The sequence below is a fragment of the Talpa occidentalis genome, unplaced genomic scaffold (assembly GCF_014898055.3).
Source record: "Talpa occidentalis isolate TD23 unplaced genomic scaffold, MPIMG_talOcc4v2.1 talOcc4.16, whole genome shotgun sequence".
NCBI classification, from domain to species: domain Eukaryota; kingdom Metazoa; phylum Chordata; class Mammalia; order Eulipotyphla; family Talpidae; genus Talpa; species Talpa occidentalis.
The window spans coordinates 53,520,875-53,546,885 of record NW_023601653.1 but is presented as its reverse complement, the minus strand read 5'-3'; the positions used below and the strand labels follow the sequence as shown (position 1 = coordinate 53,546,885).

Genomic DNA, 26,011 nt, shown 5'->3' with positions numbered 1-26,011 from the left:
CTGTTTCAGGGTGAGTGTAGACATAGGTAAAGCTATACTACTACTGAATTGGATCAGCTCTTTTTGTGGTGTTTCTTATCAGTGTGTACATTAGAATTTTGAACCTTAGATTCAGGAGTGGAAAAGTCAGCTTGTCAGACATTCCCGAATAACTATAGAAGTATACCAAAAATATGTCATGTATGGTTGATTTAACCTTCATTAGTTGTCTTTATCTCCAAGTAGAACAAAGAAACTAACATTCTCTATTATAATCTGAATTGCCAAAGATTCCTCCCTGAGTCTAAATGCTTCAAAAAGAATAGGTTCCTCTATGGGAGTTTTTGTTTTTTATGTCATTTCAAGTTTGTTATATTTTGAATTGATAAAACTGGCTTATAAAGGTTGTTTAGCTCTATACATTTCCACACGTTTCTCAATACATCAACTCAATAGCTAAATCCGTTTGTGTTTATATGCATGCATATTTAACCTGAATTGTCATCATTGATAAACTTTCACATTTTCTTTTTTAAACTAGTAGCAAGATGCTAGCTTATATTGTTTCATATTTGAGTGATTATATTTAGATGAAATTTTATTTCATCAGTTGCCTGGACTATAATGTAGATCTCTTAAAATACTTATACAACTGTTTTATTATTTTACTGAGGTAATATTTAAGTTACAATACTGTATAGGTTTCAGATGTAGCTTCTCACCGTGGCAATTGTGTATAGTCATGCCGCACTCACCCCCAGATCTCCAGTCATTATCTACCAATGGGCCACCTCAAACTCACTCTCTTCCCCACCTTTCTTGCTGGAAACCTCGGGTTAGTTGTTGGAGTGTGATTTGCTTTTTGCTTTATATGGTATTTGTCTTTCTCCTTCTGACGTAGCTCACTTAACATGAATGGACCTTGAGGAGATTCTGCTGCTGGAAATAGCAAGATTTCATCTTTTGTAATGGCTGAGTAGTGTGCCGCAACGTCTCAATCCACTCATTTGTCCTTGGGCACTTGAGCTGTTTCCATATCTTGGCTATTGTGAGCAGTACTACAAGAATAGAGGGGTGCATGTATCTTTTGGAATTAGTGTTTTCATATTCTTTGGGTAAATACCCAGAAGTGGGACTATGCAATCATATGGTAGTTCAATTTTTAAATGTTTGAGGAACCAACATGCTGCTTTTCATAGTGGCTGTACCAATTTATATTCCCACCAACAGTTCCTGACATTCCTTTTTTTCTAAATCCTTTCCGACACTTGTTATTTCTTGACTTTTAGGTAATATGCATTCTAACCAGTCTGAGGTGAAACCTCAGAGTACTGTTTGCCTATTTCGATCTTCTGCCTATTTTTTTTCACCAGGTTGTATGGGATCGTGTGTGTATATAAATAAACCTAAGGGACTGTTTATGCTTCACAGCAACCTGTCTTGGAATGTGAGAACTTTCTTGTTAGATTTCCTACTATGTGCATGATGAATGAAGGGCTATGCAATGGCAACCTGTTATGGTTACCTCTGTTCTTAAAGCTTACATTGCCAGGGGAGAAGAATACATTAAGCAGCTAATTACAAAGTTTATTATTTTAATGATAACTGTGGAAAGTACAGGAAGCTATTAAACATATGACAAGGAGGTGGAATCAATCTTCTGTAGTCAAGAAGGCTTGGTTGCAGAAATGGCTCCTATACGAATCAGGGAGAGAAGTACATCCTATATATATAACAAAAATGCAAACATTCTCAGATAAGTTGGCATCTAAATATGGCAGTGACTGGAATCATAAAATATTTTGACACTTGATATAATTTCTCTGGAAGTATGACTGAATCCTAAGCTACTCCATTTTATGACAGTGCAGAAGAGTGAGCTTGAGGGCTAATGTCATTTTCATCTTTTTATTAATAACTTCTGATTAGGGTTGACCAAAGGACAAGTATGGTTTTTGGTTTCAGTGCTTCGCAGGTACAACATCACTGTCTGTAGCTGCGATGTAAACCTTGGAATACTAGTAAAGAATGGTAGGAAAGCATTTTTTGATGTCCTCAAAAGAGATGAAAACAGCTACTTGAGTTGGGTGTGGCTATATGCTTAGCTGGGCCGTCTGCAGAGAGCAAGTTTTGTGCTGCATTCAAAGGGTTAGCCTCTTACAGTGAAAGGTGGAGGAGGATATTTAGCTGATGACAAAGAGGAAGATTCAGCAAAAATTATTCAATGTTCAAAATAAGGAAAAAAAAATGTCATGACAGTGCTTCTTTCCTTTCTAAATCTGGCAATACAATTACATGAGAAGTTTGAGCTGTGCTACATTGTCATCTCTGTGGGGTCTGTAATGAATTTGCACATTTTATTCCAATGACTGTATATCTAATCAGAAAAAGATGTCCCCATCCCATGATCTAGGGCCAAACAGTAAAAGGTGATTCCTTATGTTAACAATTTCAGCAGAATGGCTTATTAAAACCAGATTTTAGGGTATTATAAAATGCTTAGAAGCCCTTTAAAATGTCAACTAGGATCCCCAGAGACTACGTAAAATGTCAACCCAGCTCAAGCGCCTGTTTTAAGCAGAATGAATTAGCGGCATGCTGTCGGAGGCTGTTATCCAAAACAATCAGTAAAGGGGAAAACATCAAGCTTTCTTTGTACTTTTATATGAAATGGGCCATTTAGAATGATCTTGTGGATATGTGAAGACCATTTATTTTGTTTGAAGCTATGATGGAATATTGAAGTCTCAGACACCTGAGAGGTTCTTTTCCCCGCTCTATGTTTAATTAATACAATTTTATCGAAAAAGTCAAATTAAGCAGCACTATTTTTCATGTCGCTATCATGATAGTCATATGGTCTTTCCAATATTCTCTCCTTCAAACCAGAAAGGAAGTCTTTCAGCCTGTCATTTCTTTTCCATCAAGGTTTTTGCTGCATTTCCCAAAATATCTCTATCAAAATGTATTTCTTACACTGAGGATAAAGTTTTAATCAGTAGTTGTCACTTTTTTAATATTAGACACATGAATTGAATGATGCTAAAGACAGTTTAAACAATCATCATAGTTTTTTTTTTTTTTTTGACATTTTAGGATTTCTAATTTGGGAATAACCAGTATATTAAAACATGAAATATGCTTACATAAGTATTCTTTTTCAGAGACTTCTACCAAATGAAAATGGTATGCTTTTTAAAGATGGGGAACTCTATATGCAAGGTAGAAAATAATTATAAATAGCCAAATTAGATCAAAAATGCTAGAAAAAGCAGAAGAAAATGCATTTCCTTTTGATCAGTTCAGTATCTGATTATGCATGGATATATTTCTATACATATTCACATTTTCTGGGGTTTGACATGCTTAGATATTTTGAGATAACACTCATCTAAAGATCTCAAAAATCACTTTAGATGAAGATTTAGACACAAGTTTAAGTGGTTTGTGGTTTTTGTTTGTTCTGCTCTCACTACAAAAGCCTGTTGTAGGAAGGGTTGGCATCTGTTACCACTGTTGAGGATATGGGACCCTGACAGCACCTGACTAGCTCTGAAGTGAATGGAATTCAAAGTGCATTGTGGATCTGAATAAAACTTTGATAACCTGGATAGATTTTGTTAAAGTCAAAATTTGCCACTAGAAGTCAAAGAATACTAACAGTGTATATAGGTTGTCCATAAAGATGAATGAGACGATGGTGTCAAGAGATTAGCACATAAGAAGTGGAATCTATCCTTTCTTTGTTCCTAGGACCTAAAATAGTCTATTATAACAACCGCTTTCTGATCAGTAACTCCTCACCCATTTGTCCTGTGCGGTGTATGTAGGGTAAATCTGTACTTTGTTATCTGTTAAGCTGCAGTTGCAATGGCAGGAAAGATCTCTTCTTAATTATACTGAACATATCTGAAGTTACTAAAAGTATAAATTCAAACTGCACATCTGTATCTTCTTGTGAAAATTTAAATTGATTTTCAAATACAGTAGTAGAACAAACATCTCCACTCCCATCCCATGATGGAGTCTATAGTTTTTGCAAAGGAAAAAGAGTAAATATGTCAATACCAATACTGGGTCAGGAAAATGAACTTCTCCCCAAGTCTCAGTAAAGGGAAAAGATTACAACAGTACATATATAGACACACACCTGAATTAACTACAGAAATTGGGCACATTTCTTGACAAATACAGACCACTTCATTGTCAAGAAAAGGATCAACGATGGTGCTTATAAACGGATAGCAAGATGACCTGGCTTCTTTCCTGTCTCTTTGAGTAACTGTAGAGAACAGAACTACGTTTGTCCCATATAGGCTTTTCTTACCCAGTATCTTGCTGATGTTGGAGTTGTGCATGTCAGGAAAGGCCTGGAGGATCTTCCTTCGTTCGTCTTTAGCCCACACCATGAAGGCATTCATAGGACGCTTTATGTGAGGTTCATTGCTACCGCGCCCCCTGGATTCTCTATAAATTCTTGATTCTGAGACTCCAGCACTTCCTAAAAGTAGGGGACATTGCTTCACATTAGTGTTTGAACTTCAAGGGATTCTCTTCTGTGCATGACTGTTTTTCAGTCTACTAAGATATGTGAAAATAAAAAGTACATCTGATAATTGTACCACCAGTTCTTAAGAAAAATGCTTGTTTGCAAATGTATTTGTTTTTAATACATTTCTGATACATTTTCCCTTTGTTTTAATGGACTGTGTCACAACTTTCAAGGGCACACAAGAAACTTGAATTGTGATGTCTGATGCAGACTGGAGAGAAAACAGTTGGAGCAGATCAGTGGGCATGCCAGTACTGCAGAAATATTAAATAGATGAAGAAGTTCACAAAACTGGGAACCACTAATGTTTGGCAGAATGGATGACTGCAGGTGAGGATCTGTCTCTGTTCCTGAGACTGTCAAAACAGGGAGTATGCCTGCCCTTTCTTCTCTCTGACCTTATGTAAATAAAAGCACTGCCACATAAACTTTTGAGGTTAAAATACAATATAGATATTCTCTTCTTAGGTGTTTGGCTGTACTTTGAAATTATGTGTTAATAAATGCTTAATGTTTGCAATGCTAGTCTGCTTCCTAAAAGCAATTTGAACATGGTTGGAAAAAGAACAAATGAAAAGTTACAGTACAACTGCTTCACATGAAGTCTATAGCCACATTTTTAAGGTGACCAAATAGAATATTCATTCCCCTGAACTTCCCCCCAATACCTAAGGCCCCATTGGTAGATATATTCCAATCAGCAAGGCTTGTGATGACAAAACACAAGCCAGAGTCACAGGGTACCCTTTGGGAGCTGTAAGTCTCTTCTCTAGACTTCAGGAGACTTGCAGATTAAACAACTTGCAGAGAAACTTGTGCTTGGGCAGAAAATAGGAGAAGCAGAAGGAAATAAGGAATTCTGATACTAAGTTTTCTGGGATGATCATTACAGGAGATGTATTTTGGTGGCCTATAAACCTTTACTTACTTTGTGATTTCCAGAGATTGCATTATCACTACACGTACTGTTCTCTTTATCCTTCATACTCCTCTTCCTTTCTTTTCTTATTTTGAAGGATTAGGAATCAACCAAATCTATTCCTACTTAAGATGTCTATAGCAGTTTACAAAATTGGGAAGCACTAATAAATTTGGCAGAATGGATGATTACAGGTAAGAACTGTTGGTGGAATTTCTCATTCATAATGTGCTCTTCAGCCTGATAAACATTGGAAAATGTTTTTGCTTACAAGCATGACTGAATTTAACAGCAACAAAAATTTTTACTGTTTTAATGCTGATTATCATGCTATAATACATAGATCATATATAGATATATACAGATTTTATCTTACTAGCACTACTTAAAATTCATTAAATATGTTATTAACATTGTCTTTTTATTGGCAAAAATCAGTGCTGACACATGGAAAGAGCCTCCAAAAAATGAGTTTGTAACTAGCAAATGATCACTTTCCTATCTGCCTACATAAACAATAGAATAAACATTGTGGAAAGTCATCAAAGCTAAACAAGTTGTGTGTGTGTGTGTGTATAGGCCGGGTTTACCTTAAACAAAGCAGAAATTAGGGGGAAATATTTGGACGCAATAGGCCAGAAAGCAAAGACTTTTCTTTTGATACTCAAATGAATAAAATGCAATTTTGGCAGAACTATATGGTTAAATGCTCTGTGTTGGTTAGAGCCCTGGCGAGTGCAGAACTGGACTTAAAAATGGAATTGGCTGAAGGTATAGAGCAGACAGCTATGTATTTGGGAGATTCTCCTCATAGAGTTTGACAGAAGAAAACTTACAAATGAGATAAATACGCATTTCAGGAAAATTTGTTTGAGGTATAAGATTTAGGGAGGTGAGAGAGTAGATGGTGACCCCAGAATATTTGCCTTGGAATCTAGTTCACTGTCTGGCACGTTATCTTGGTAATATGTACCTCCTGGAGGCTGTGCTAGGGACTACGGAGATGACTTGCAAACACTTAACAGAGAGCTTGGCACACTTGTGAGTGCTTGTGTATGGTCAGGTATGAGGGGATGTTTTTAGTACTTTTAATTAGCACTAAATAAACACTTCTGCACACTACTGAGAGATAAATGGAAATTTGCACAAACCATCAGAATCTCCACTCATGTTAAAGTCCATCATGGCGTGGCTAAATTTTCCTTCTTCATTCTGTTTAACTGCCAGTTGCTGAGTCAGACTCTCCAGTGTTGTTTTTTCCTTCAAATAAGAAATTTATAATGAGTGCTCAAACTGGAAATTATAATTGTTCAAAGACATCTTTTTGTGGGCTGAACAGAATACATTAGCTTTTGGGATGGGATGTTGATTTGTTCCCCGTTGCTCGGTCAGTTTTTTACACAGAGGTCATTAAAGCAAATGATCACCAGGGCAATGGAAGGAACTCTGACACTTTGAGTTCCAACCGTCTTGGCACTTGAGTTTGGTGTGCCCAAAGAACATTCACTGAGATTCTTGAGACAACCTTCCTAGGCCACAGAGTGCACAGAAACTTTATGGGAGCACAGTACTACCCAGACAGAAGAAAACAGGAAAGTGGCATGGGGACCCAAAAGTCTGGTGAACAAGTGATAGAGCTGTAATTCAGAGTAGCGCCCTCTGGTGACCATCACCTTCAGTGCCACTTGCATTCCCCATGTAAGTGGAATAAGGAAGACATTTAATATTCATTGCTGTTTGTAAAGTCTGCGCATTCACTGTGAATGCCTGTTACTGGGACCACAATTTCATTTGGATTGCTAAGCCAAAAGAATCAACTGGTGAATTACGGTGAGAAACTATACTAAACTGAGATCTGCAAAGTAATCAAGTCATTTAAAAGCATGAAGTGTATGATTTGAATTCATGGAGATCATAGCATTACAAACTGAATTATTTTCCAGGAAAATATAGTGCTTGGTAAAAATTACTTGACACATTATATTTCCAAAGTAAGTAATTCAGATATTAAGAAAACATATACAATGAAAGGTTTACAACCTTTTTTTAGCATTCACCATCATTTCTCTGAAGCCAATGTGGCTTCCAACGCAATCTTAAGGGAAGCATCTATTGGATTTCATAACTAAGTATGGAACAATTATTGATACAATAAAAGTGTCACAGAAAATAATCAAGAACTTAAGGTAATTGTGTTGCCACCAAGAACCAACAGGGTATTGAAATTCTTAATATAGTACATACTTTAATACTACATAAACAGAGACAGACATTATAGTATGTACAAGTGTAATACTGCCATTCTCTTAATTTAGTGGCCTTGGAACTCCTGTTCTCTGTTGTAAGCATAAAATATTGTAGGAAACTGGAAACTGCATAGTTTATATCAATATTAGTTCTAGAGGAATTTACAATGCCAACGTCAAAATCAATTATATTTAAAATGTAGAACCTGATGTAGTTTGGTTGTTGTGTAAAATTATTTTCAGTTGCTTTATATGTTCTGGATTTCTTTTGCTCACAGTTCATTGTGTCTATTTATCTGTGTTCAGGAGTACCAACGACACTAGCTTAACAGACTTTATAGTGAATGTAGCTGTTAAAATAGAAGACAGCTACATTAAAAGAGCCTCCTTCCATCAACATGATCTGAGCACCTTGGGTTAGTGAAGGCATCACAGTACTTTCTTTGGCACATATATAGGTATGGATTGCCTCTCAGGTTTTGATTTAACAGTATACAAGGCAATAATGTTACTTATTTTCTAGAGAGTGCTCCATTCTTGAGTCCAGTTTTTCAAGAAGAAAAAGCAAAATGAAGGCAGTTGGAATAGACTTTTAAAGTTCTGAGATCAGCTCTATGGATGGTGTGCCACTTACCAAGAGGCTAAAATTAGCAAATGAGGAGAAAGAAAGTCACAAGTTTTACAAATAAGTAATCTCCATAGTACAATTAAAAACCCTTAAAATGGAACCTACAATGCTTTTCAAGAGGGTGTCAGTAGGAGATGGTGAAAGTCAACACGGTATGCTGCTCTATTTTCATGACCCTGTGCACAGTCATTAAAGCTAATTCTCAGACCATTTGAACAGGAAAAATGAGAGGGAATTGGAGAACGTGACTTTAATTAAAACATCTTGCAACAGCAAGTAAACCAAATGGTAACATTGTCACCTTTCACTGACAATAAATTTTGAAGTACAGTCAATATAATAAATCCGTAGTAGTTATAAGGTAAATATATGGTAACTAATATGGCAAAGAATTGCCATATGATCCATATGAAAATGGTTTAAATAGTTCCTGTAGAGAGAGAGTATACTCACACTCACACACATACAAATTGAGTTTTTAGGTACAGAGGTAGATATAGATCTGTATGTGGACAGGAGTCTAGGTAATATAACTAAACCACTAAAGCATGAACAGAATTTAAGAACAGTTGTTACAAGTTTAAATTCAATCTATTCAAGCACATAAGAGGAGAAAAGAGTGAACCAAACATTATAAAGAACAAATGCTAGTTCATGGCAAAGATTTCTTTTTCTACCCCACCCAGCCCAAGCTGTTCTCCCCAAAAGAATCCACCTATGCACTCTCATGTGTAAAACCCAACTGTGTGAGATTGGTTTTATTTAGTTAAATACTTCCCTTTACAAAAACTTTTTGTATGTGCAAATATTACTGAAAAGGCAATTTTTTAGAATTAATGCCTTGTAAACAGAGACAGCTGAAACAAAATAAGGGCAATAGTACTCAGTAGGAAGGGGATAGATGGGAAGATATTGAAAATGGGAAAAATCAAGCAAATTGAGTTTGTAGAAAGCTGTTTATGGGCACAGGTGACAGTGTGAATCAAATTCATGATCTTAGTTCCAACTGGTCATGATTATTTAAAAAGAGTAGCCCATGCCCTCATTTTTAGATCTGTTTTGTAACCCAGATCCATCTGATATTTAACACACTTTATGGTTCTCTTACCGTAAACTGGCAAGATTCACTGGTTTTCTTTCTTTTTTTTTTTTGCATTTGCATTTGCAGAACTACTTGATAATAATTTTGATGTGCTCTGAGTAGACAGCACACAATGAGTAACTACTACAAAGTAGTAAAGATGAAATAGTCTTAGTACATTTCTAAGTAAGGACCAAACAAAATGACCTGTATTGCACTCAAGTAAAAACTATCAATAGTAATAGAATTAACAACTAAGATGTCTTTTGGAAAGTTGAGTCCTTATCTTGCGAATCAAACCTTATATAACATTATAGATTTACTAAAATGAGGGGGAAATAGTAGGTAAAGTCTGTTCTAATTGAAAATCTTCTGATGGTGAATTGACTTGAATACAAAGGTCTAAATGAATTAGATCTCATCTGCAGAAGAAAATAAAGGCATGTATTTTCTTGGGGTCAAACGAGTAACTCTAAAACTTATTTGGAGAACTATTATTAGTATATAGATCATGGGCCCTGTGGCTATCAAGTGACTTGCATAATGGAGAACAATACCTATATTGGTTGCATATGACACCAGCAACGGTGGGAATCAACAGAGCGCTAAGGTAGGAACTATCTAAAGAGGTGGACAATTAAGTAGAGGTGGTTAGCCAAGACCTGTATTTTGATTTTTTTTTTTTAAGAAGGCCCATTTGCTTTATTTATTTATTTATTTATTTTAAACTATTTATTTATTTATACAAGCACTGGGTACAGTCAGAAGTGCGGGAGGGTGAGAGAATTCACCAGAGCCAGAGCAGGGAGCAGAGCAGTCAGAAGGATCGAAGTACACTGCTGAGGGGAGCAGCGGGCGGCGGGAGAGGTCTGCGCGCCATGTGGGACCCTCCTCTGGTGGCCAGGGAGCAGCTGGGGATCGAAACGGCGCTGCAGAGGCTGTGGGCAGCTTCGCAACCCAGTGCTCAACCGCTGCGCCATGGGGGAGGCCCAAGACCTGTATTTTGTTACCTAATAACATGAATGGACCTAAAGAGGGAATTATGCTTAGTGAAATGAGTTAGAGAAAATAAAGTTTTGGACTGTAAGATCAATTAACAATTACCAGAAGGGGATGGGGAAGAAGGTGGGTAAATCAGGAAAAGGGGGACAATAAAAAGTAGATCTGGACGTTTTAGTGGTGAACTTAATGTAGTACATAAACATACTGATTCTCAGTGACGAACACCTGAAATATGTTTTCTACATAAATCAAAATTACAGGAATTGTTCATTCTAAATATTAAATCACAATAGTTTTTTCCTCTAAGGCCAGATGGTCAACAGATATGCAATAAAAGAGAATTTGGGCAGCAACTCTAAAATTTGTTGAGATTTTTTTCTTTCCACTTGTCCAACTATGACAATGTATTTATCCCTTTTCCCCTTTTATTGCTCTATTAGTTCAACTCACTCAGGAGAGAACTTAAAATTCAATAGATTAGTAAAAGTTCAAATGAACATCCTCTGTTGATGTATCATAGGGCAATGAAAATAAAGACGCACATGAGCTGTCCTCTACAGGAGGTAGATATTTCCTTAGTTACACAAACCTAAATTAAATAGTGCATGAGTGGATGGTTCCTCCATTGCTCCTTGAAATTGGGATTTGTGTAAGTGATGAGCTTTGCTCCCCATCAGACACATACATACACAGAGAGAGACAGGCTGTGGATCAGCTATCCTAATGGACATCCCTGAAATAAAGCTCACAAAGCTATAAAACTCATAAAAAGCACATGCATGAAATGACAGAATTGAGTGTGACTGTCAAATGTTGACTCAGTAACAGTTAAACCCCTTCTGGCTGTACTTTTTTATGGTTCTTTCTGTCCTAATGACACGGGAAGAAGAAAGAAACAAAAGAGGTTTTTAACCCTTCAATTATGTGAACCTCAAAGACCACCAAAGAAGATAAGTCATTATATTATAATCTTTTGTCAGAGTTTTTTTTTTTTAATCAACTTCAGTAAAATCAAAAGGACAAAAGCCATGTGTCCATCTCCTCAACCTCATGGCTTCACCCATTCTTACTGAGCTTGCCATTTTCTCAACAATAACCACTTGCCCACAAAACACTAAGAGCACCAATGGGAAGATTTGTAAAAATTATATAAAAGCTATATACATACACACATCCCACCAACACAAATGCAAGTTGAAATCTTTGTGTGGTCAAATGTGAATTTTCCATAGGACATGCCCTAGTACTTTGAATGCTCATTTCCTTCCATTAGAGGATCGCACACAAACTAAGGGGTTGGAAAGGTGCATAAATACCCTTTGGGCTAGTTATCTAAAAATCAGCCTTATCTAATCCTAATTCTTTTCTCCTTGTAAATTTAGAGATTGCCCTACATAATGAATATAATGAATAATTTTGTTCCACAATCTAATTTCTTTTTTTATGAAATTTGGTAGCCAGATTGATGAAATGCTTATTGAAGGGTAATTCCAGCTAAATTTCTTACAGTTATTTCCATCAGGCATTCTGATAGAAAGTATTGGCATATAAAGTCTTTTTTAGGCAGTATTATGAAGTGGAAGATAGAAGGAATGAAACACAGTTTCTGTGAATTCAAGACTGCAAAGTCCAGGTGAATATAACTTTCCAAGATAGTAAAATGACTTGTAGGAAAAAAATGGTGAATCTCTATTTGATTGTTAAAAACTTGATTCAAAGTAGGAGGATATTAGAAAGTTGATGACAAATAACTAATTCTGATTTTCATGAATGAATAGAGAAAGCTGTGTTGAACAGCTTAGGAACTTAATGCATGTTCTGGAAAAGACAGAGCTGACTGCTGTAAGGACTACCTAAGGGCACTTAGCAGAGGATATCATGACAAGCAGTAGCTAATAGGGATTCATGGAGGAAACAGTGTTATAATGGCCATATGTATATATATTATATATATATATTTTTTCCTACAGGAATTGGAATGACCATATGATTTTGAACTCTTTCAGCTTTGGATTATGTTCCTCTCAATATCCTTATCATGATGGAGAAATTGCATGCGACCCTGGAAATGAGCATTGAAGAGGGTAGAAAGGTGAGACTGACAATAGCTGTGTTTAAGTATCTTAAGAATCTGCAAGTTTAAGAAGAATCAAGATCTGTTATTTGTGAAGACGAGGATTTGACTGTATGTAGTCAAGCAATAGAACACTGACCGATATTGTAAGTGATTGGGTAAAATGAACCACAGAAGACTCATCTAATAGAGCTGTCTATCCATGGAAACAACTAGCTCAGCATATCAAAAATTTCACCTCTCTGGAGGATTTCAAGTTATTAGCCATATTTAGCGACTGAAGGGGCGATTCATGTCAGATGACAGGGTGGATTAAAGGACATTTTAATTTTCTTTCAAACCTGTATTTCTATCCATAAATGATAATCAATGAACAGCCTTTGAGGAAAGTAAGTTTCAAAACTTAAAGTACACCATTTAAAACTGGGCATTACATAATCATTTTCTTAAATTCAAGGATATTTCAAATCATGAAAAAATCAAAGTCTAGTTGAGAGATATATTTTGTGAGGAGACGGTCCAAAAATAATTATTTACAGATTTAGACAGTTTGTAAAGGAGAGAATTACATGACCAAATTCAACATTACTAATTTAGTTCTTAAAACCCTGCCAGTCCAGAGAAGCCTCCAAGCTTAGGGTATAATGCACAGAATAGTAGTGCAAAGGAGTAGGTAGGAAATAAATCCTTCACCCAGAAGGTTCACTTGAGCACTGACAGTGAAGCATGGTGCCTGCTTACCCACTGAAGAGGTGCCTGTGTGTATACTTGTGGAGGAGGGAAAACTAAGACCCGGAATTTCAAATATCTAGGTATGTGGTCAGCATTCAACCCTAGTCTAAAAAAAGGCTTTTTTTTCCCCCCACCAGGGCAGATACAGATACTGTGCACAGAATCAAGTCAGAAGGGTTAATGTGAGAAAAACAGGAGACTAAGAAAAAGAAACAATAGAATTCACAACCTACACAGGATGTCCGGTAGGTGGGAGGGCCACACACATGTAAACAGAAAACTGGAATGCTGTCTGATGAGAATTGTTTTGTAAACAATGGGCAACTCAGTTATTGAACTACAGAAACATATAGGATTTTTCTGTTTAATTTTTCCTTTTCATGAAATAAAAGCTATAACACTGTCAGCATTCTTATGAATGTAGTCTCAGCAGCCAGTAGTTAAACTCAGTTAAATAAATGTAATTGGACTATTTTAAAGAGTCATGGCTTGGTTCAGAGGGCTGGGTCTGATAAAGAGGACTGGGTGCATCAGGGTTATAGATCATTTTTTCAATTATCCTGGTAGTTTTAAGAGGAGAGAGACAGAGTATGTAACGTATAGATTAGATATTTAAAAGCTCATTTTAACAAACAGCTAAAATTTCACTTTTTTTTTAATCAGAGTTGAGAAGCAAAGCAAGATTAAGCATATACTTTTTGTTTCATTAGCTCATCCTCCAGTGAAGGGGCAGGTGTGTAGTGAAAAAGGCTTAGGAAGGGAGAAGAAATAGGAAAGATAAAGACTTGGCAACAAGTTATATATTTGTATGCTGACTGTTTAAATGAGATTTTCATGAGAAAGCCTCAAAAAATGCACCATGGCATACACCTAAGCAGAGCTGGAACATACAGGAAGACAGGCACTGAACTCCTATGCCTTGGTCTACAGAACTGGCACTTGTGCCAGAAGATGTTTGTCTATAAGCTAATCTACCACTTGAATTATTCCTGTCTCATTAGCAAGTCATTCTCATTTGTAAAAGAGGAGCAAAGGTGTGATTGGAAAGTTTCAGTGACACACTGGGAAATAGGAAAATACTTGGAATTTAACTTTTAAACTGTATTGGTAAAGTGACTTGCAATGAAGGACAACAGAGCATACACTACTTCTACTATCAATAAAGTAATTAAATACAAATGTCTCTAATTATTCCAGTGCCTTAATGTACAGCAGTCTTGAAGAAAGCTGTCTGGGCTTGGGGATGAGGACAGGAGAAGGAACAAAAAGACTATTAACAAACCAGAATTTTATTTTATTTTTTTTTTATAGAGGCATGTTTTTATTTATTTATTTGTTTGTTTGTTTTGTTTATACATGCACTGGGTACAGTCAGAAGTGTGGGAGGGTGAGAGAATTCACCAGAGCCAGAGCGGGGAGCAGAGCAGGCAGAAGGATCGAAGTACACTGCTGAGGGGAACAGCGGGCGGCAGGAGAGGTCTGCGCGCCATGTGGGACCCTCCTCCGGTGGTCAGGGAGCAGCCAGGTATCGAACCGGTGCTGCAGAGGCTGCGGGCAGCTTCGCAACCCAGTGCTCAACCGCTGCGCCACCGGGGAGGCCCTAAACCAGAATTTTAGAAGTAACATTTCTTGAAAACAACCAAAGTAATTCTTACTTTGTTTTTTAAAATTTAGAAAAGTCAGAAATGTGGGGATTGAAGTGTAAATTTACAACCCCATCACCTTGGCATACTTACTGTTGATCTTTTGTTATATATTCTAACTTTTAGCAATTCATTGTGGGAATATACCTTTAAAATACCTTGATCACTCTTTGCATAGTGTTTTCAAACTTGCTTTTTTGGAACACTACTGTGAGCATATTCTTGAGTGAACAGACAATTTCAATCACCAAAGAGGCCTGTGGGTATCTATCTGTGAGCCCAATTTGGCATGCCCTGCATGTCTCATTTTATTGGACCGTCCTGCACTAACCCCTCTACCAGAATGATGTAAAGAACACAAGACTCTCTGTTTGAAAACATGCACAGCTTTTCTAGGCTTGAAAATTAAACCATAAAAAGTTTACAGAAAAAAAAAAAAAACCTTTAAAAAGCTCCTTAAAAACTCACACCATAATTGCTCCCCACCAAGCGTGGGCACTTGCTAGCTGCAAGTAGTGGCACGGTGACAAATGTAGCAAAACTGAAAGCGGGCTATACTAAGAGAAAGAAAGTCTTCCACTGGCCATCTGTGAAAATAAGGCATGTGGCCATTAAATGCAGAGGCTGTAAATATACACAAACTCCATGAAGCAAATGGCAAAAAAGGACTAAACTTCAAGCTCAAACAAATCAAAATGTTTAATGCATAGTTACCACTGCTGGACGAAAACAGCTCTGATCTTTGCAGGCTGCAAACTCGGCATGTATTTCAATTAAATACCCCAAAAAGAAAAGAAAGAAAAAGAAAGAAATGAAAAGACACGCAAAAAAAAAAAAAAAAAAAAAAACCAAAAAAACCATCTGGAACAAAGGGCTATAGACAGCCTATACTCAATTTCTAGAAACAAACAGCCCCTTCAACATGCACCAGCCTGTCGAGAATGTCGATTGGAATTATTGAAAGGCTGACATATCGAGTGATGGATGGGTGATGACATAATACCTATTTGCCTTTTTGTCATGGTCTTTGAAAACTGGCTGCTCTGTGCTGATAATATTCACTAAGGGGTTTTCCTCTCCCCTCCTGTCCCATAAGAAGTGTTCCCTAGCTAAGACACTCAGAATTCAGAAGGTTTTATGGATGAGAAACAAAAGAAAAGAAAACCTAAGGATCAAATGCCAACTTGCACGTAAAAAGCTGGTCTAGATTTTCTAATAATCAGTTGCCTAGAAAGCAGTTCCCTACCCATTTTATATAAAAATCTCAGAATAGAAAATCCAAAAATGAAAAGGCAAATAGTTAATTTCAGATTTTATGTATCTTTCAAAATTACCAAGTCATTACATGTAAAAATCATATATATATATATATATATATATATATATATATGCATTCACCTTTATAAAGAGAAGATATTAATCCTCTGGACTAATTTAACTTGTTCCCAGGTAGTTTCTGATCAGAGGATTTTAAAGTTTGGGGATTTTTTAAAACACACTAGAAAAATCTGCTTTACCACACTGTCGCAATGATTTATTTCACTTCTTCATTTAACCGACATGCATTCCTCTTTCCCAAAATTTCTCTAACCACTGAAGTATCTAGTCCTAACTGAACTTCTTTAGCTAAAGGCAACAACTACACAAGCCAGCCATAAATCATTAATTAACTGTAGCATCTTCCACTGAATGCAGAGGTTTGGGTGCCTTCATATCCACTTTTTCAAAGCAAAGCCAGTAATTCACAACCACTCACATGCCTTCTCCTTATCTAAGGAAAAGAGCATGTGTTAGATAATGCTGAACTAGATACACTGTGTCAGTTTCTGAAGAGTTAACACTGCCAGCCCCATCCATCAGATGGCCAGCGAAGCATCAGGAAAGAATGATGGATGTAAAATTATTACAGGGCTGCCATCCCATACACTTACTGCCATTTGTAACTAATGCTGGGACTGACATACTTTTTTTCATTATTAAACATCCACATTAAGTCAACATTGGTCACTGTCATTTCATGTTTGGCACTCTGTTAAAGGGAAAGGAAAGGGTTGACAATGGCAGAAAAGGAGACGCTATATTGGAAGATTTTCTAAGTGCGAGAGTAATAAATTTAACCTGTGTTTACAAGTCAGTATCTATAGTCTGTGCTAAGGCTTCTTACGAATATGTCTGACAAGCAAAAAGAGAAACTGGTGTCATTAGTAACCATCACTTAAAAATACATTTTATTCACCTAATTTTCCTCTTAGTCTATGGAAATCTGCAAAGACTTTTCACTGAACGTCAGACGGAAAATTAAGACATTTTCCTAGCTATTCTTTTTTGCAGTTATAGATGAACTCACAGCATGTGTGTTTAGATTTCAGGAACTCAAGAGACAAATAACTGAATAAATCCTCTACTTTTAGAGGTACATGTATATATTTGCAGGCTTATTTTGAAAACGAATACAGAACTTTGCCTTATCATGTAGACAGCATGTGTGTGAAAATATAGCCATTGATTTAATTTATAACTATGCAGTGTTTTCTTGAGTGCATACGCCTTACATATATTGTGTAAGTAATTTAATTCTCCTACACAACCACCATTCTGTTCCTCCTTTTCTTCCCTGTCAATACTCTTTGATCTTAAAAGATAGCCATTTATCTCAAGGAGGTTAAGATAAGGTCTCTTATTCAGTTCCAGAAAACGATTCATGATCAATTTAAAGCAGTATCTCTTCCTTTGGCCAGTAATTGTTTAAAAATGCACAAATGACCCAGTTCTATCCAAATGAGACATTTGTAGAAAGCTTCCTGAGCGGTGGAGTGAAACAAATCTCTGAACTTAGAAAACTACTTTTTGCTGAATCTGCCTGCCTTTATGGGACAGATGAAGATGCAGCAACTTTTTGTGACCCTAAGAGAAATCCAGAGTCACAGAGATTTCAACACTGATATCACTGAGCTAATGAAGTGATGCCCCCCAGACACCTGAATCTCACTATGTGTTAATAATTAATCATTACTTCTTAAAGCTACTGTATGGACCTTCTTTGACTTATGATTGGGTTACATCCTGAAAAGCCCATTGAAAGTTAAAAATATTAAGTTAAAAATGCATTTCACACAGCCTACTGAACAGCATAGCTTAACCATAAACATTCTCATAACACATTAGTCTATAGTTGGGCAGATTCATTTAACACAAAGCCTATTTTACAAGTAGTGAATAGCTCAGATATTTACTGAACACTATACTCAGAGTGGAAAACAGAATATAGCTGTTTTGGGTTCTCACCATTAATGTACAGCTGCAAGCACACTGGGCACGAAGAATGTCCAAAGCACTGAATTAAAATTAATTGCTAGGTGACAGTGGTGCTAGGGCAACAGAGTCATCAATTTCTGTCTTCTGATGAGGCCCAAGAGTAGCTGGTAGAAGACACTGTGGGTACTGGTTGTTTAGCCTCACAACTGCATGTGTGACTAGCAGCTGTGGCTCACTGCCTCTGGTCAGCATCACAAGAATACTGTTATCAGAAATTGCTAGTCCAGGAAAAGACTAAAACTAAGTTTGAAGTATGGTTTCTACCAAATGCATATTACTTTCAGACCACCATAAAGTCAGAAAATCAAAGCCAAATCATCACAAATTAGGGACCATCTGTATTGAGGTTTCCTCATAAACTTTAATGAAATGTACTTCTAACAGATAATAAATACAACATAGGCATTATCTCCTTAGAATTACTACATTAGCAGTGAAGGAGATTAACAGAAACTTCTGGCCTCCTCCTCATTTAAGTTGAGGAAATTGGGTCTCTGTTACACTAGTATTGGCTGTGGGAAAAGAAAGAAAAGGATTTTATAATCTCTTAGGTATGGGCACCAGATACTTTCAAACAAAAGGTCACAAAAACCTAGGCATGTAGTTGATTGTATGTCAAAATGGAGCTATTTATCAGACTTACAGAGGGGATAAAAAGACTCAAATTTAATCAGAAATGATAGAGGACAGATTATGATGGATACCACAGAAATAAAAAGGATCGCAAGCACTTGGATGCCAACAAACTGAACAATCTAGAGGAAATGGATAAATTTCTCTAATGATATAATCTCCCAAAACTGAGTCATAAAGAATCCAAAAATCTGAACTAAGCTATCACAAGAAATTGAATAGTAATCAAACACCTCCCAAAAAACAAAAGTCCAAGTCCAAATGTGACTTCACTGGTGAGCTCTATAAAACATTCAGAGAAGATATAATATCGATTCTCATCAGACCCTTCCAGAAAACTACTAAGGCCCCAATAGCATTTTTTAAGATATAGAATAAAGGCACAAAAGCACAAAAGACCTCAAATTGCCAAAACAATCCTAAGGAACAAATAACAAAAATGGAGGTATCGTGCTCCCTGACTTCAAACTATCCTACAAAGCTACAGTTACTAAAACAGCATGATTATGGAATAAAAACAGGCAAATGAATCAACAGGATAGAATCAAGGTTGAGAGCCAGGAATATTACCACACATAATTGGATAACTAGTTTATGAAAAAGAGACAAAAGCACACACTGGAGCAAGGAAAAACTCTTCAATGAATGTTGAACAGCATATGTTCCCCAGAACCATTGTTCTGGGGAAAATGGACAACCATACACAAAAGATTGAAACTAGACCACTATCTTATATCATATACTGAAGTCACATTCAAGACTCTGAAGACCTGAAATCATAAAATATGTAGAAGGAAACATAAGCTCTTTGACATGGGTCTTAGTAATGTCTTTGTGGATTCATTTCCAACAGCAAGAAAAATAAAAGAGAATATAAAGAAACAGGATTATATTTAACTGGAAAGTTTCTATACACCAAAAGAAATTTGAATTGAAGCTAAAAGACATCCTACTGATGGGAAGAGACATTTGCAAAAACCATTTATCAGACAAGGAGTGCATATCCACAATCTATAAACAATTCATATAGTAAGTCATACAACTCTACAACAAAAAAGCAACCCAATTAAAAAGTGCACAGAGGATCTAAATAGGTATTTCACAGAGAAGACCTACAGATGGCCAACAGTTCTTCATTACTTATTAGGAAAACGTAAATCAGACCACAATAAGACTTCACCTCATATCAGTTAGACTGGTTATTTATCCAAAAGTCACAGAGAAAAAAAAGCTGGTGAGGATGTGGAGAAAAAGAATCCCTTGTGCACTGTTGGCACCAATATAAATTGTGAGGTTCCTCAAAAAATAAAAGTAGAGCTATCATAAGATCCAGTAATCTGACTTGTGGGTATTTACCCAAAGCATATGAACACCTATCAAATAGATATATGTGCTCCTATGTTCATTACAGCTCTATTACTGTGGCCAAGATATGGAAACTCAAGTGCCCGAGAATTCATAGGTGGATGAAGATGTGGTATATATACACACAATGAAAAACTGCTCAACCACAAAACAGATAAAATCTTGCATTTTCAATAATGTGAATGGACTCTGAGGGGATTATGGTGAGATGAGTCAGAAGAAAGAAAAATACCATAAAATTTTGCTCATTTGTGGAATGTAAAGAAAGTGAAAGCAAATTGAACACAACAGACACAAATTAGACTCTGATTATGGAATGATGGTTAGAGGAGAAGGTATGGGTACAGGGGACTGAATAGTAGGTAGTGGACAGTGGCTGGACATTTGGTGGTGGGAATGGTGTGATATATACTATCCCTGACGTGAGAAATTGTACAATGTTACCTCAATAAAAAGGGGGAAAGAAAAAAAAAAACACTATGCCCTTTGGAGACAAGCAAAGTGGGTGTTTTTTTCCATCCCCAAACAAAAGTAAGAGGGTCCTTTTTTTTTTCTGATTCTTCCTACCTGAGAAGTTCACTTATTCATCCATAACATTAAACTGTAATAGAGCTGTGTGATAAAAGATAACATTATTTGAATATACAATCTATAATTAACCAGAGATGACAATTATAAATAACACTGTGTCCCAGAGTTTCCAAGAAACCTGACATACACAGTTCTTGGGTATGTTGAAACATTTCCAAGAAAAGTAAAGAAATGAAAAATCTTTTAAAAGTCTTCAATTAAAATGTGTTTCAGTAAAAATGACTTTCATTATGTGTTTTGGTACATATTACTGGAAAACATTTGTTCCTATCTTCACACCTCTAATTGTTTTCACTGTCCAATTACAGCTTTCAGGGTTAGGACCATCTAGATGGAACAACCATTTTGGTCATTTGAAATGTGAAGACAAGTTAATGTGTGTAAGGTTTGCCTACTCAAGAAAATGGATCTCCACGACAGGATTCCAATTATCTGGATCTCAGGTCATGCTATCACCTTTTAGAGTGATGGAAAGCACCAGGCTGAGTTTCTTTTCCTTCACCTTTTCCTTTTTCCCAGCTCCTTTCTGTCTTTCTCTCCCTGACTCCTTACATTTCATATACTCTCTGGGTTTAGAGAAAAAAATGATTTAGAGCAAAAAATGTCCTTTTGTGATTGAAACGATATGAGAACATGATGGCACAACACAAAAAAGGAACTTCATCACACATTCTATTTACATCTCCTTTAAGAACTCTGAAGTCAAATTTCAAACCAACTATTCATCTACCCATGTTTTGTCCATGGATGAAGTGGAATGATTACAAAACTCCTTTAAAAGGTAAGTAATATGAAAATGACAACTCAATGTACATAGTGATATTGCTTTGTCTATCCCTTTGTCAACTCTGGTACAGAAATGATTTATATGGATTCTGAAGACTATGGTGGCTACCAGTGGGGAAGGGAGAGAACAGGCTCAGAGGGGATAAGGTGATAGTGTATTGGAAGCTATTGCACATGGTGAGGTGTGAAGTTACGTTCCAAAATTTACATGTTCTTGTAAATGAGTAGCAAATCAATAAAATTTTCATGGAAAAAACCTGTATGCAAAAGCACAAAAACGATCTTTATACTAAGATATATGGGGTCTTTATTAAATTCCTATAAGTGGGGCACATATATAAATATGCTATGATTAACAGTCAAAATAATGTTATATACCATAAATTCTACAGAGGTAGAAGCCATATTGTTCAATATAGTATAGGTAGTGCACACTACCATCCCTAATACTGTTATAGGGCAGCCCTGATATTGAACGGGTTGCCTGGCTGTGGGTCCTCACCCGCGAGCTTAAAAGGGACTTATTAATACTCCACTACAGGCACACGCAAAAGGTTAATAAAAGGTTTATTTACAAGGGAAAAGGAAATAGGAAAATGTACAACTCAGGGAGAAAATAGGGAAATAAAGTCTTTAATGCGTCCTACCCAATCCGCCGACCTGGAAACCCAAAAAGCACTCTCCGAGCTGGCCGGATGCTGCGAGCTGGCAGAGGGTCAAAATGGGGGACCCCTCCAAAGCCCACGTGTCTGGCTTTATACCAACCTGGCTGCTTAACCCCACCTTTAGGTCCCAGCCACCTTCCCTTTGGTGGTGATGGGATTTGGAGTTCCCAGTGTCTTTGGCTTTGGCCTAGGGTGGGGGTGGAGTCCACAAAGCCTGTATGGAATTAGCTTTAGGACATCCTTTTCCTCCTAACAATACCTTTTGTACAAAGTTGAATTATTACTAATTAAAAGATATAAATTTGCCATCATCTCATTTCCATGTGTCATATAGATGTAGATTGGTTATTAATACTGAAAAATGACAGTATAGTATTAGGATAAAAATATACCGATCAGTGGAATAGAACTGAGAGCCCAAAATCAAACACACACTTACATGTTAATATGTGACAAAGGAGCCAACAGTATATAATGGAGAAAGGAAAGACTCAACAAATGTTGGGAAAATTAGATAGTAACACGCTGAAGAATGAAACTAGATCACTAGCTCACACCATACACACAAATTAATTCAAAATGGATCAAAGACTCAAAACCTAAATAACCTGAGGTAATACCTGAAACCATCAAATACACAGACGAAAGCATAAGCAAAACACTGTAGTATTGGCTTTAGCAGTGTCTTTGGGGACTAGACTCCAACGGTCATGGAAACAAATAAAAAATAAATAGGACTTTATCAAACTAAAAGGTTTTTGCAAGTAAAAGAAATGTTCAAAAAAAAAAAAAAAGCCCAAGCTACATACATCCAACAAGGGGTTAATATCCAAGGTCTATAGAAAACTCAAACTCAACAACATAAAAACAGTGGGCAGAAGGTCTGAATAGACATATCTCCAAAAGACATCTAGAAGTCCAATATGCATGTGGAAAATTATTCATCACTATTGTAGGGTAAGTGATTATCAGGTTTTTCTGCCCTCCTGCCATTAGCATTAATGATGGATCCCTGTGGTCCTGAATGCATGCCTGATGGCGGGCCCCTGGAGTGGGGTGCGGGCATATGTTGATGGGTACACCTGGGCTGAGACTGAGCTTCTAAGGGCGGCATCACAGCGACGCCAGCAGAGTGACTTGGATCCAGCAGGAAGAAAATGCCAGAGAGCCCAGAAAGAGTGAAGATTCGCCAGGGGCGGAAGGCCTGCCAGCCTCCCGGTGGCCCCCTGGCACCTCTGCCTGCTGTGTACCTGGTAAAAGCTAAATATAAGCCTGAAAAAGACACCGAGGGCTCTAGGACCCCACTTGATCCATCTACATAGGATTATAGAGATTCTGCTCTGTACCTTCCTGGCACTACACTTATTATCAAGGAAATGCAAATTAAAACCACAATGAGTTTTCACTTCACACGTGAGAAAGAAAATAACACAAAGACACAAGTATTGGTCAGGTTGTGGAAAAAGGACCCCTCATACACTGCTGGTGGGTCTGTTAACTAACTGGATCAGGCTGTATGGAAAACAATGTGGACATATCCCAAAACATTAAAAAATAGATTAACCATGTGAGCTAACAGTTCCACTCCTAGGTGTCTATCCTAAGAACACAAAAACACCAATTTGAAAAGGTATGTGTGATCCTTTGTTCACTGCAGGGATGTTTACAATAGCCAAATTATGGAAATGACCTAAATGTCCAAGGTCAGTTGAATGGATTAAAAAAAGATATGTATACACAATGGAATACTATGCAGCTATAAAGAGAGATGAAATCTCTCAGAGGAGAAAAATAACATGATTTCATTCATGTGCAAAGGGACAAATGAAAACTGAGCCTTGGAAACTGACTACAGAACTAGGGTAGTAAAGTGGGGGAGAGTCTAATCCACTGTGGTGGAGGATATTTGGTACTCCTAAAAGACATTCAGTACAGTAAACCAATGTTACTCAATATATAGATAGCAAAATGCAGCACAAGCTATTGTAACAGGAAAAAGCAACCACAGTAACACTTGCTTTAAAGAGAGTAGCAATAATCTTGATTTTATTCTCAGGTGTCAAAGGCAATCTAAGAGATGAGCTAATTCATATCCTTCTGTCAAGATTTACGTATGTATCAGACGAGTTTGTCATTTTAATAATGAAACTGTTTAATTTTCATATTTCAAAATTTTTCACTTAAAAACCTGCAAGAACACAAAACTGTTGTTGATAATGTAATTCAACTGCATTGAAAGTGCATGGCAAAGGGATAACCTCTTTGAGAATGGAGACATCTTACCCGGCCAACAGATTTTGGCAGGTATTACTTCAAAAACACTTTTTTTTTTTTAAAGTTACTGTATTTCTACAAAAGAGAAAGGAAAATTGAAAGTAGTAGCTTCCAATAGAGCCCTACAACCCAAATGGAAGCTGCTAATCAGAAAAATAAGATAAAGTATGATTGTGGGGGTGGAACAGGAAGTCAAAACAAGGCTCCCTAACAATGGACAAGTAGGGACTAAAGTGAATGCAGATGGTTCCACTCCTGTTACTTAATCAAAGGCTGAGCAGAGTCACTGGAGCCGGCATGAAGGCATGCGTTAGAACAACAGCTGATGTGTATTAGAGGAGATTAACTCTCAGTGCCATGGTGGAAGGCCCGGGATTATTTTATGTACTTCCATTGCCTTACAAGCCGTCAGCACAATTATTGCCCTCCGATGTGAATGACTGATCTGTAACCACAGCTAAACAGCATGCTGCTTAGGGGCCTAGGAGCTTCATGAAGATGAATTTCCATACCATCAAAGTGCTTTTAATGGGCTCCCTGATCCAACCACAAGGCCTGTTTTGCAAGTATATAGAACTCGCGATGAAGGCTTCCTGTCCAAAAGGATTTGGTCGGTTGTCACTTGACAATTCCCAGCCAGCACAGGGGAGGAGAGGGGGGGAGATAGGTAGAGTTGTGTCTGCTTTGGAGGATTAAAAAAAAAAAAGGGTACAGATGCTTGCTGAATGCAACCAACTGCTGTATCCACAGCTGAATTCAATGCGCTTAACAAATAACGGCAATTTAGCTATGCTTGCGAGGAATAGCTTGAGTCACTTTGCATTAGCATCTGGCTGAGTGTTAAACTCATTTCTACATGGGGAGCAGAGAAAAGGAATTTCTGTTCAAGCATCCTTTCAAGAATGTTTAAATATTTGAATATAAATTCCTTTATGCTTGCTATCATTCCTTCTTAGAGCTGTCACTTTGCCTGTCCTTTTCCCTTCTGGTGTTAGCTAGAAAATGGTGTGCCCTTCTTGCTGCACCTGCGTTGCTCTTCTGCTGTGAGAGTGCGAGGGACACACACTGGTCCGTGCTCTGCTGTCCCCTCCAGAGGCACAGCAGCACTGAAATCATTCCTCCATTTTTTTGGACCCATATTTGGGCTATAGAAAGGTACAGTTGTGACAGGATCATGGGTACATTTCACCTTCTCTGTGCACATTGCTCGCTTCTTAGAGATTACACATAAAATTCCATATGAAACCCGAGAAACCAGAAAGCCAGCCAAATTAGCAATCTGCTCATTCTGGACAATATTTTTGGACTCATAAGCTTCCTATGATAATTAACTTTCAAGTTATTGCTAAGTAGCTGATCATTTCTTCTATCAGCTGTATCTATTTAGTGATAGAATTATGAAAAGGGGATTCAGTAACACTTTAAAATTTCAGTTTAACACATTTCAAATATTACCCAAAGAAGCACATCACTCTTAGCACTGTGTAAAAATTTACAATATTTTCACCAATAAAATACAATCTAGT

The 26,011-nt window shown here is 37.0% G+C and overlaps 1 protein-coding gene across 21 annotated transcripts in view; it reads right to left on the bottom strand.

Annotated features, from left to right (window-relative positions):
• SOX5 (SRY-box transcription factor 5) overlaps positions 1-26,011 on the bottom strand; it is a 1,024,531-nt gene that overhangs the window by 3,698 nt on the left and 994,822 nt on the right. For all 21 annotated transcript variants that reach the window (XM_054696382.1, XM_054696384.1, XM_054696380.1 and 18 more), the window contains 2 exons: positions 6,602-6,710; positions 4,307-4,480 (listed from right to left, as the gene is read on the bottom strand). In XM_054696382.1, the coding sequence (XP_054552357.1) occupies positions 4,307-4,480; positions 6,602-6,710 (283 nt within the window). The remainder of the gene's footprint in view (positions 1-4,306; positions 4,481-6,601; positions 6,711-26,011) is intronic.